Source organism: Lytechinus pictus, chromosome 8 (assembly GCF_037042905.1).
Source record: "Lytechinus pictus isolate F3 Inbred chromosome 8, Lp3.0, whole genome shotgun sequence".
Lineage (NCBI taxonomy): Eukaryota > Metazoa > Echinodermata > Echinoidea > Temnopleuroida > Toxopneustidae > Lytechinus > Lytechinus pictus.
This window is the reverse complement of record NC_087252.1, coordinates 39,743,888-39,757,132: the sequence shown is the minus strand read 5'-3', so window position 1 is coordinate 39,757,132 and position 13,245 is coordinate 39,743,888. Positions and strand designations below refer to the sequence as shown.

The following is a 13,245-nucleotide window of genomic DNA, read 5'->3' as shown; positions in this document are numbered from 1 at the left end:
AGTATGTAAAAATGCTTATAATTTCAGTGGGTAACCATAATATAACACAATGGCCCGTATTCTGAAGTCGGGTGTAACTTAAACTCTGGTTTAAAGTTGTGGTTTAAGTATGGATAGCCAATTGTTACATAAATCACTAATGGTGGAGATATCATATTTCAGCTCATTTGGCTCTTAAATCATTCATGATTGTCTAGGAAGTATAAATAGATGATTGTCTTCACCATCGATGAATCAGGAAGGAGTACAGTAAACATAAGAAACATACAACGTAATAAAAATTTCGACACTTATGGCTTCCCATAATTTTAGCACAGAGATAGACCATGGTCTAAGTTAAACCTGACTTCAGAATGTGGGCCAAAATATCCCAGTATCAACACATAATATGTTGCACTTGGTTTACTGTAGTATACTCCACTATCATAATTCTTCTAAATTTATTTTCCTTTACGGTCCGTTTTGATTAACACACTGCAAAGTAACAGGAAATACGTCCATAATTCTGTAACTTATTCTATCTCTGTGGTAATGATTTGGTGTCCAGTTCAAATAATCTGGAACTTAGTCCTCTTCAATTTAATTCTTTGAGTTCTCTTAACCTGGATTTTATTTGCAACTAACCACTCACTTCACTTCATTTCAGTGCTGTTTTTGTTCTTGCTGCTAATATAATAAATTAAGCATATATGCCTTAAATAATTTCTTCAACTGGTAATTCGTCCAAATGCCAAATGAAGCTTGATCACCGTTTTAAGAAAAAAAATTAAGTTGAATTTGTGGCAAAATTTATGATTTTTATGATAATTAAAAGATAGTATCACATGGTGATGAAAAAAAAATTGCCCACTTTGATGAGAACCAAAGTTTTGTGTAAGCTTTTGATTTTGAGTTTTAAGAAAACGTTTGCTCTCTGAATCAACTTAGATCATGTTATCTAACACCTCTGAGTTCCATGGTGTATAATAGACTTATTTGATACGAAAGATTTTCTTTTTGATCTCACAAACTCTTCTGTTTACTTTGATGATGTTATAGCAAGGGATACAATTCATTTTTCACATGTGAATGGTTTTCTTCTGGTCGTTGAATAATATTTTAAAACCAAACAATATAAAAATCACTGATTATGATGTCACATAATACAGGTTTTGTGAGGAAGGCAAACCTTTTCTTTTCTTTTTTGTTAATTCATATTTTAATATTTTTCCAAATTGTTTTAACATCCTCTTTCTTTTCTGTTTTGCTGATTTTATGTTAATGATTGACCAGTTATATTTATTTGAAGTGGTTTTTACTCATTTTCAAATAGTAATCATTATCTCAAGTAATCTTGAATGAATCTATTAATCATTAACAGTCTTTTGCATGGGATGATGATTATTGATGTATTGCTTCATAACTTTTATTCACGCCAAGCAATGCTAACCTGCTATTAATTGTCATTTTATTGTATTTCTCCCTCTTTCTTTTTTCATTGCACGTTCCCCACCTATTTCACGTATTTATATCATTTCTCCATTTCAAATTTTTTCTCCATCAATCCATCTTTATTTTCTTCCAATCCGCCATTTCTTTTTCAAAATCTTACCCCTTGATGTTTATTTCTTGTCTTTCACCATCTTTCTCCATCACTTTTCTTTCAATTTATAATTTCTCTTACAATCTGGACACTTATCTATTCTTGATACGTGTGGCTTTTGTGCTACATCTTTCTATCCTTTTCTTCCTCCCATCTTATCTTTTATTTCCACCCAATCCTTCCTCTGCCAATCAATTCATTCATTTCCCTCTCTTTACCCTACACTATTTCTTGATTTCTCCTATCCAATCTCAACTTTTCTTTCATTCTTTTTCCCCTCTATTCATTCCTTCTCTTTGTCTTCCGTCTTCACTTCGTTAAAAAATATTCTTTCCTCCTCGTATTCTCCTTACATCTTCCATTCCGTCTGCTCTATCTATCTCAATTTCTACAACACTTCTTAATTACCTTCACTTCATTTTTCCCCTTCTTTGTCATTCTTTTCTCCTTCCCTTCACTCATCGTTATCCCTTTTCTTCTCACTCAATTTTCCAATTAATCCTTGCTTCCCACTCTCCTTATGCCAATTCCATTCTCTAATAATGAAATAACTTTATCATATTTTCCTCCCATCTACGCTTCTTTCTTTCCTTGCCCCTTCTCTTCTCATACAATTTTCTAATCTACCCCCACTTCCCGCTCCCTTTATCGAATAATTCCCTATTGTTAAACTTGTTCCTTCCCATCTGCTCTTTCTTTCCTTGTCCCTTCTCTTGTGAATTTTTTAATTTACCCCCACTTACCGCTCCCTTTTTTGAATAATTCTCTATTAAACTTGTTCCTTGCCATCTACTTTTCTTTCCTTTCTTTCCTTGTCCATTCCCTTCTCATCCAATTTTGTAATTAATCGATCCTTCCCTTGTCTCCCTTTCCATCCTCTACTAACAATCCTTAATCACACCGATCCTGCATTTGAATATATATCTCCAATCCCACCTCCCTTCTAACCACTGCACTCCATCCTTCTCCCGCTCCATCCTTCTGCCTCTTTATTCTCCTGCTTCTTCATTCTCACCATCACTCCATCTGCCTCTCTTCCCATCCCTCGCTCCGTTCCACGTGTTTGTCGCCCCCAGCTGCCCCAGGCAAGCCCAGGATCACGTCGGATGACGGTTCGGAATATGCGGAGAAATACATCCTGACCTGGGAGCCTCCACAGGACAACGGTGGTTCTGCCATCACCTACTACCACATAGAGTACGCCCAGGTAGGATTTCCGTTCAATTTTTGTTATTCCATATAGGCGATACTCGACAATATCAAGAGCAAACATCTCCTTCCAGCATACGTCCGTGCTTCCAAGTACCTGGATGGGTTTATTTTCAATTGGTCCGATGCCAATTCGTCCAATGACCAACTCGTCTACTGTCATTTGGACTACTATCAGTTCGTCCACTGTCCACATGGTCCAATTGCCGTTTCGTCTAATAACCAGTTGGTCCAATAGCCATTTAGTCCACATACCATGTGGTCTAATTGGACAAAGTGCTCATTGGGCGAAATGATTGAAAAGAAAATGGGTATTAGACCAACTGGTTACGATATGAAATGGTCATAGAGGAAACAGGTGATTAGACAAAGTGATTATTGGACCAAATGGCTGTTAGAAGAAATGTTGGACGGAATGGCATTAGACTAAATGAAGATAGACAATGTGATGGGTGGACAAGTTGGCAGAAGACGAATCGGCAATTTACCTCTGGTGGGTGTTTCATAAAGCTGTTTGTAAGTTAAGAGCGACTTTAAGAATGACTGGTGATCCTTCCTTGTGGTAAATGGTATATTCATTGGCGATGGTTAAGCGGGTAAGAAAGGTTCACCAGTCGTTCTTAAATACTCTGAGGGCTCCATGACATTTGCTCCGGCGACAATTTCTTGGATGGAAAATCTGCCAAACATAAAACCTAACCTCCAAAACTAAATCGGCCCTTATCCTTAATATCTGTACATTATTCTGAACCAAAAACTCTATTATGATCCTAACTCTAATAGCCCTATATGCCCTCTGGGATATGAAGACCGGAGCAAATGTTGTGGGAGCATGCTGTGTCATCGCTTTAAAGGGTACTTTCAGTGAGAACAGCATTATCATATTTTTCTAGGGTTTGTAACACATTGACTGTAAAAAAGTTGTTGAACTGTCAAATGTTGAAGTGATCCATGATAAAACAATTTTAAGAATTCGGTAGAGCTAGAGAAACAATGAAATCAGCTGAGCTGGTAAGCTGCAAATGGTAGCGTTGATCAGCTGATGCGCTTTGTCCCAACAAAATAAGCCTGGATATTGGTATTGATAGGTTCAGTGGCGGACCGTGACCCGGAGGAGACAAAGCATTGGAGGGGCACAGCATTGTTCACAAAGAATACAGTGCCCCTCCAATCATTTGTCTCCTTAGGGTCACGGTCCGCCACTGGATAGGTTGTATTGCTGCAGTATCGGCTATACGCGATAAGGAGAATTAACCAACAAGCAGAAGGCCTAGTTGTCCGATCGGCTAACACCATATTGGCTAATCCCACTTGGTCTACTATCAATTTAGCCCAATTACTGTGAATTTTGTCTTGGGACCACAAATGTATGTTTGAATTTTTACACATGTTTTGTATATTTTGGTCTGTAAATTCATTTCCCTCTGTGATTTCTGTGACTAACGGAAGGTCGACCTCTGCACGCTCCACTGTAACCCTTTTCTTTTACAATCCTGCTAAAAAAGTTGAAATATTAGTTCCTTGAATGCACCGAGCTCTGGAGCCCGTAACACAAAGCTTAGCAATGATCGTAGAACAAATTTTCACGATTGATTGCATTGACTACAATGTACAATCAATCGTAAAAATCAAGCGTACGATCAATCGTTATGCTTTGTGTTATGGAGCTCTGGAAGTGGCATCTCAAGCTTAAAGGTTTTTATTGAAGATTTGCCTCACAGTTGATTATTTCGAGATATACGACGCTGTATAACTGCCGATAATTATCTTTGGCAAAAGAAGCTGCTGAAAACTGCATGCTTATCTAATAAAAGAGAGCCAATGGAGTAAATTAGAAAGTCAAAAAAGGGGCCTAAGCTTTCGATCCTAGCAGAATAATTATCTGTATATTTCATCTCGAAAATACGTTTGTTTTTTTGCAATCCTGCTAACACATGAAATATTTCCTTCTCAGGTTGATGGTCCTGATGATGATCAGCTAGGATCGAGACCGGCTAATGAGTTTGAAGTCGTGTACACAGAGACCCAGGCCACGCTTCAACCGCTGAACCCAAACAAGTACTACCTAGTGGAACTGAGAGCTCGCAACAGCCAGGGAGATAGTGAACCTGCCCAAGTAAACTTCAAGACACGCGGTGGATTTGATTTCCAAACGGAAAAGCCATGTAAGTCTAGGGGGCTTTCACAGCCATTTACTCTGAACCTTGTAATGTATGAAGTATTTTCTGACTGGAAGTAGTGTAGGGTCTTTCACAGCCAATTATTTTTGCCCTCGTGCAGTGTATAATCTATAGATTTCTGACTGAGAGTCAAGTATAGGTTTTTCAATGAAAGTTGCTTTTTATATACTGTATATGCAATTTATAATATAGGAAGTTTCTACTTGGGACTATTAGTGCTTGCTTTATTTTTGCTTGAGATATAGACTACACAGATAATATATTTCATGAATCAGTCCACTTTTTTTTCTTAGGACACTCTGGCAAGATATTGTATTAACCAGAATCAGTTAATTCATGTCTTTAGCGATTCTTCAAGTCCATTATGCAAAAAGTGTTTGTCGCTATGTCAGGTATAGCTTTTGAATTGCATCAAGTGTAAAGAAGTCTATTGAATATTTGCATTTGATTCATCACAATGATCGTTCTTTTCCGCAGACCAACCTGATAAATATCTTTAGCAATACTTCAAATCCAGGATCCTTACAGTGCTTATTGCTATGTCAGGCAGACCCTTGCACTGAAAGTGGATCAGTTACTAGTTCTGTTTTATTTAGACTTTTTATTTCATTACAATGCTCTACTCTTTCCAGACCGACCCGAGCAGCAAATCGGTGCGCTCGGGACGACGGAGATCGTGGCCATCGTGGTGGCATGCTTCATCATCCTCCTAATTCTCATTGACGTTTGTTGTTTCTGTATGAACGACTGCGGTGTGCTTATGTTCATCTGCGTGAACTGCTGCGGCAAGGCGGCCCCGTCGTCCAAAGACGAGATCGAGATGGGGGAGGAGGAGTATGGGTAAGTCTTAACAAAACACTTAGGCCCGTATTCAGAAGTCGGGTTTAAATTAAACCCTGGTTTAAAGTTGTGGTTTAAGTATGGAGAGCCAATTGTTACATAATCACTAACAGTAGAGATATCATACTTTCAGCTCATTCAGCTCTCAAATCATTCATAACTGTGTAGGAAGTATAAATAGATGATTGTCTTCACCATCGATGAATCAGGAAAGAGCACAGTAAACATAAGAAACATACAACTTGATAAAAATTTTGATACTTTTGGCTTCCCATACTTGAACCACAACTTTAAACCTGAGTTTAAGTTAAACCCGACTTCAGAATACGGGCCAGAAGGTTGGTTGGTTGGTTGTATTTCTAAGTCTATTACTCAGTTCTACTGCCCAACTTAATAGGCAAAAGGAGGCAAGTGACACATCAGTCAAATTTGAGTTATTGTTGTTTCTGAAACACCCTTTGTATGCTGCACGTTCAGGCAAAATTTGTGGAAGAAATGATCGTTCTATGGAAAGATATTGAAGAAAAGATGCTGTTAAATTCCATTGACGCCTATGTAAATGATGAACACACATTGCTCATTTACAACAAATGATACTTTTGTAACTTGCTTCCTTTTGCCAAAGTACGGCAGTCTACTGTCGAGACAAATCCAATGGTTAAGTCTCACCTGGGATTGAAAGGAGGAGTTTATTGGCAGGGAGAATATGCTGATAGACTAGGATGGTATGATTATAGGTGTATAGGAGAAACAGGAATAGAGAGTACAGAGGAAAGGTGGGGAAAAGGCAATATAACGGAAGAAGAGAAGTTAGGAAATGGAGAGGGTGGCAGAAAACTATAAAAAAAACTATGTGAGATTAAAAGGAATATGGCAGGGAGGGGGGGGGGCTATGGGCTTTATAGGGGTGGGGTGTGACTGGGAGTGGGAGCAAACAGACTAAGGGGGGTGAAAGGTGGGAAATCCATATCAATATCATAATAGAATGGGATGATTAATGAGAGGGAAGTAGAAGGAGATGGGGATAGGGTAGGTAGCCTAATATACGACAAACATGAGGTTAGAGAGGCTGAACTTAATTGTTATTAGTTACCTTTGAATTATTTCAGGATATTGCCAATTTACATTGTACATGTAGTTATATCCTGTTTACAATCATATCATTTGTGTAATTTCAATTTCATTTGTTTAAGTCATGTGCCGTACCATGTGACATTTCATGTGACATATTGCTCAACTCAGTACAGTAGAGAAAGAGGAAGATGAGTAAAGTGAGAGGTAAAGAAAATGAGGAGGAGGTATAAAGGGAAGGAGTAAAAAAAGAGGGAGAGAGTGAGCACAGAGTTGAGGTGGAAGAAAAAAGAAGGGTTTAGGGGAGTAGGAGGAAGAAAAAGTAACTTTAATTGATAACTTTATATTTCTGTCAATTCTTGTAAATGCACACACTTCTATTGGTTAACATGCTTTACGCTAGCAATGCTAAAGCAGGTTCTCAACCAAAGAGCGCCCTCAACGTTGACGATGGTGAGAACTGTATCACAACAGACGAGATAACGGCGAGTACCTCCGAGCCTGGGTGTGTTGGAATAGAAACGATGTGTGTCAACTTTGTTTTTATTTATTGTTACATGTGATATTTTTTTGTGTTTGACAATTTGATATGTAGTTAACAACAAACTATCAGCAGAAGTACTCACTCAATTTAAATATACTTAGTGCATTTAAGTGTGTCCCTGAATTACCCGGATTCAAATATTAGTTACCTCCGTTGTTTGAATTTATGTGTATTACCAAAAGAACAACACAATATTAACTTGAAGACAAAATAACAAAGACAACACAGTCATTGGTATTTATACACTCTGGATGTCAAGTAATATTTGAAGAATGTAGCTACATCAGATTTCATAGGTATGTGATATACAGAAGTGCTAAAATGTTGTGAACCCCACCAGAAAATGCACTCCTCCATGCTGAGTGTTGGTGAAACAGTGTTCAGAGAGCCCAGAGAAACAAACTTTATTGGATGTAATTCCATCTGCAGACTTCACAATCAAATATCTCAACCATGATAGGGGGGGGGGGGGGGGTTCACTTAGTTATAAATGTTCATTTTCTGGTTTGGTTCACTAACTTTTTAGCACCACTGTACATGTAGTGTGATTTCCGTTGTTAAGAAAAGTAGTGAAACTAAGGAAAACTACGTACGATGTCCACAGTTGATTGATTAGTTGCAGAAAGAGTTGCAATCAATCGCGACTCTAAAATTCATGCACAACGTGATTTTCAACCAATCAACAGCGCGCATTTTGGACTTGCGATTGATTTTTTGACTTGCGTGTAAACGCAACTCTTTCTGCAACGGACCCCAGATCAGTTAGGGAGTAGGTGGATTTGATGCAATGAAGAAAGATATACCGGTATATCCCTGGGCCCCGTCATACAAAGAGTTACGATTGATCCAATCAATAGTTACTATGGAAATCCATCAGTGTCATAATATTTTCTACAGGAAATGTGTAAAATGACCTCTGTAAACATAGGAGAACACACCGAACTGTCAAGAAATCAGTGAATTTATGGATATACATACATTCATATCTAGAAAAATTTTTGAGCAAACATGCATTTTATATGTTGACTCTGCTGGCTTTCCATAGTTGCGAATGATTGGATCAATGATCGTAAATCTTTGTAAGACAGGTTCCAGATGTCCATTTAATTTTGCCAGAAAAGAAGACTTGAAGTTTGCAGAGCTTTCGATACTTGTTTCCATTTCTTTGTCATTCATGAAACCCACAATTTATTTTTCGTCCCTTTCATATTTTCATTAAAAAGTCAGATGTAAATAATGAAGTTAATACAGTAATGCACAAGACAGTAGCCCGTTTTCTGGATAAAGTGAAATAATTTTTTTTGTTGGGTCAATATAAGGACATACAGACCAAAGAAAATTTCTGTGGATAGCAGGCCTGACGTAATATGAAAATGATAAGAGGATTGGGTAATTGATGAATAAAAACATGTTAATTTAAATGAGTGATTTATTTTTGTGTACAGAGGTAAGTAAGCCTCGCCCCTACATGTATGTTTCATTATCCCCTACCTGTCAAACATTTCTACATCTTATCACCTTGCAAAAAAAAATCCCATTACAAATATACATTTTTGTGTTTTATCAATGTTGAACTAGTCGTTGTATTATATTGTGTTAGAAAGTAGAATGGTTTTATAGTTGAGACATCCGGCATTTGAATGAGAAATTCAATATCTTTGTGAAGCCTTTTTGAAAGGCTGAATTGTCGTGAAATCTGCTTATATCGTTATATCAGTAGTAATGGTCAAGATTTTGTGTTATGTGGACATTGGTTGTATTCTTGTTCACCCTCTCCTCTGCAAAATTTTACTTTCTTTCCTTATATGTAATATTTTCCTCAACATTTGTTCTCATGTGCTTGTGTTTAGTTGAATTAAATTTGCCAAAAATATTTAATTTTGCCTTTAATTGTAAGATCCATAGAAATATTGATTTAAGTTTGCCGTTGAGCAGTGGCATGGCAGTTGCCATTAATGAAAAATATAGTTTTAATAATATAATTTGTGCAATCAATCATACCTTACAAACCATATTGAAACATGTAAATACTGATGTACTTGATTTATTCATATTTTCTAGTCTGTTTCCTCAAAATCTATAAATGAATTTGCCTCAAATTCCTATTGCCATACCGTACGAGTTTTCTCTATTAAAGCTTTGCTTCTACAAGTTGATTTTCATTTGCAACGATCTTTTCTAAAAAAAAAACTTGCTTTTTCATGTTGCATCTTCGTTTCCATGTCACCAATGCCATTCATATTCTTGTTATCTAATGAGAACACACCTCACTCGTTCCCTCCATGCCCCTCTTCCATCCGTCCCCTTCTTTACCCCCCCACCAGTGGTACCAAACCATCGAGCCCGCCCGGAGACGGACCCCCCACCTACCAACCGGTCGAGAACGGCAAGCCGGACGACGTCGAGGCTCCCGCTCCCGAGACGACCCCGCAAGCCGAGTCCGAACCTCTTATGACTAAAGATGGGTCAGTAGTCTAGAAGCACTAAACAAACTTGATGTCTCTTTCAGGAAAAAATTAACAAATTAATTTATTCCAGTTCCCCCCGGATTTTTCCCATTTTCTCCAAAAGGGAATTTTGTTCCCTTTTTATCATTTCATATTTTCACCTAAATGAAAGTCGTCTGAAAAAGAATTCATGAAGCTTTCCGTAATATCAACAGCTAATTACAGATTGCCCTTCAAAAATCTAAAATTGTATTGCTTTTCGCAGAAATTTGTTTCTTTTAATCTTTATTTTCTTATGTTCTTGCTATTTCCTGTAAGAATTTCATAAATCTAATGATTATTTTAGTTCAAGAAGTCTTATGAACAGAAAATGTTAAAATGTCAACTTCTGTCAACCTCCTTTCTTATTCAAATCCTTGATTCAATTTTGTTTTTAGCTTGCCTCTGTCAAACATATTCCTTCAGCATTATATCCCATGAAACTTTTTCTCATAGGATTAAATATGTTATAACAACACTTTTTTAAAGTGCTTTTTATAAAACAAAGTTCGCAAACAATTGAATTCAGCACAATGAGTACCCCATCACCGCTGATATTACTTGTTCTTTATTGTTATATGTAATATTCAGAACTGGACACAGAAGTTGTGTTATGTTAAATAACATAAATATATATTTCAGTTGCATTTGACAAAAAAGGGAACAAACCCCTTTCCTTTTTTATTTTTGATTTTATTATATTTTTTAATTTTCTGTTGAAATTCATGCAGTGGGCAGATAATTTTGTTTTTTTCAAAGATTTGTTTGATTGGATGATTGAAAATGATAGAACCCATTTCTTGTGAAACATGGAAATCAAAACAGTAATGGGAGATGGAATGTCATATTGGAAATCGTCCACTCGGATAAGAAGACAAAAGTTCAACATCTTTAAAGATACTCCTTGAAAGTTCATGTAGAAAATGAAGATTTTGCTTAAATTGCCTTTTTTGGTCTCTTCAAGCATGATCAGTTCTGTATACATGTATTAATGTTTTATGTTCGTTTTGATCTTTTAGTGCTGTGTAAGAAAGAAATGAGGAAATTTAGACCATATTCAAAAAGCTTAAAAGGTATACTACATTCATCCACCCTTATTCTTTGCTTGCTTATTTGTAGAAATTATTTGCAAACGGCGGTTTAAAGGGTCAGCCTTTGAACTTGGTGGAAAGGCAAGTTTTGACAAGTTTATCCTGCATTGGAATTATCTAACCCTTGGCTTGTCTCGTGTAAAGTGTTCTGCCGTGAAAGGTTGATATGGGGAAGATCAAGAGTGTCATTACAAAATATCAGACGATGTAAAAAATAATAATAGATGGTTGTTTTCTAACCTCGTGGCTTTCTATTTTTGCATTCTGTGCAGAGCACATTGTGACAATATTATTTTTTCACTTAGTCTGGCTATATCTGTATATTCAGCACATAAATAACTTTCTCATTACTTTTGGTAGTAGGTTGCACTTTGGAATAAATTATTGAATATTTTCAGGTCTTTGTAAAGGCACTGCCATTATTTATCTTTAACCAACGATAAGTCAGCCAGAATGGATTTTGAAATTTGTTCTGTTTTAAATGCAGATGATGAGCTTTTATATGACCAACATAATAATTGACAAGTATTGGATTGATTGGAGAATTTTAGTGGGAATTTCAAAAAATATAATCAAAGAATATAAGGAGAAAGATAGCGATATTAAAACATATTTCAGTAGCAAAACAAAACACTGAACATAAAATCCTTTAAAACTCATTATTTTTTATATGTAAACCTGCCTATCCAAATCCCATTTTTCAATTGAAGTTATATCAAAACTTATTAAAAATAAAGATTTATATTGAAATGCTTATGATATATGGACATATTTTTTTAATTATTTATGTTTTTATTAACAAATCATCAACATACAAATCCTTTACATCAAAGTTCACTATAAAGATTACATAATCCAATTGATTTTTTTTTTACCTGTAGTCTATGCTCAATGACTAATTCCTGTTGCATGAAATTACCTATAGGAACAATTACAGTAGATACTGCTCAAAAAGTTAAGATATGAAGCTTGCAAATAATACTCATTTAGACAAAGTTTGACTATGCAATAAAAATAACATTTCACATGCAATATTTACGCTTCGCTTATAACATTGCATGGTGATGTGATAAACAATTTGAATTTATTTGTAAGAATATACTAAAAAGAAAATTAATTCAGGACTCTTTCAGAGTAACATTTTCTTTGTATCAATAGTAGTCCAAGTGGCTTTATACTCTACTTTATCAGTGAAAATAGTTTAGCACTCAGATATTTTACAAGTCAAACTTTCTGAAAATTAATTTCAAATTTGGTAACGAGTCTTCATTAAGTTATGATGTTTTTTTTTTGGGGGGGGGAATGAAAAAAGAAAGAAAAAATATTTAGTTTTTAAGGGGCTATCTTTTTCAAGATGTTCTCCTCATATTAGTCACAAAGTTCACTTTTTTTTTCTATATAGCCCAGTTTATAAACAAAGGAAAGTAAGGAACAACATCATCCTAAATTTTGAATTTCATCATCTAAAAGAAATCACACAGCCAGCTGAAAAAATTGAAATAATTTCAATTCAACAATAGTGATATTCTTTCCTTTAAATTGTTATTTAGGTTTGGTAATTTCTTGTCGCTGAAGTTATAGTAAAGAAGCATTTAAGAAAATGAGGCACTTCAATATACTACAACAAAACAGGGTCAGATTGTTGATGCAGGATAAATTGTGTTCAAACTTGTCTTCTTTTTTACACCATCTCTATGCCTGACGTGTATAATATATATTATGATTTTTAACCATCACTTTGCTCTATGTGAACGGCTCATTTACCCCAATGCACCGGTGGTTCATATGGTTTCTTTAATGGTGTGTTAACATATGGCTCCCTGCTTCAATGTTGTTTCATTGAACCTAATTCTTATGCAATAGTTTTCTATATCTATTTATAATGCACATGCAATGGCAACTGCAGTGTTGAGCTTGATAGCCTGTTGCAGTGATAAGCTCATGTGTGAACACGCTGCCAGATATCTGTCTTTGTAACGTATTGTGTGTCTCATTGTACTGTCGTGTCCTTTCTGTGCTTCTTCATTCTAGCGGAAATCATAAATGACTTTATGAAGCATCTTAAAACAATATAGTCAAAGACTTTGTTCATGTATCTTTACCTTATTTGGAAAGATCCGATTGATATAAATATGTGATTTTCCGCACTTGAAATAAAATGTGCAATGCATATTGGTTAATATGAAAAATGCAAGTTATTACAACACCAGCAGAAAAAATACAAATACTCTATCCAAACTTA

At 35.8% G+C, this 13,245-nt stretch overlaps 1 protein-coding gene across 1 annotated transcript in view; it reads left to right on the top strand.

The window, feature by feature from the left end:
* Nucleotides 1-13,245, top strand: part of LOC135155198 (neural cell adhesion molecule 1-like) — a 37,567-nt gene that overhangs the window by 14,445 nt on the left and 9,877 nt on the right. Inside the window, exons 13-16 of the mRNA XM_064104075.1 lie at nt 2,659-2,789; nt 4,746-4,956; nt 5,604-5,811; nt 9,751-9,891. Coding sequence (XP_063960145.1) covers nt 2,659-2,789; nt 4,746-4,956; nt 5,604-5,811; nt 9,751-9,891 — 691 coding nt within the window. The remainder of the gene's footprint in view (nt 1-2,658; nt 2,790-4,745; nt 4,957-5,603; nt 5,812-9,750; nt 9,892-13,245) is intronic.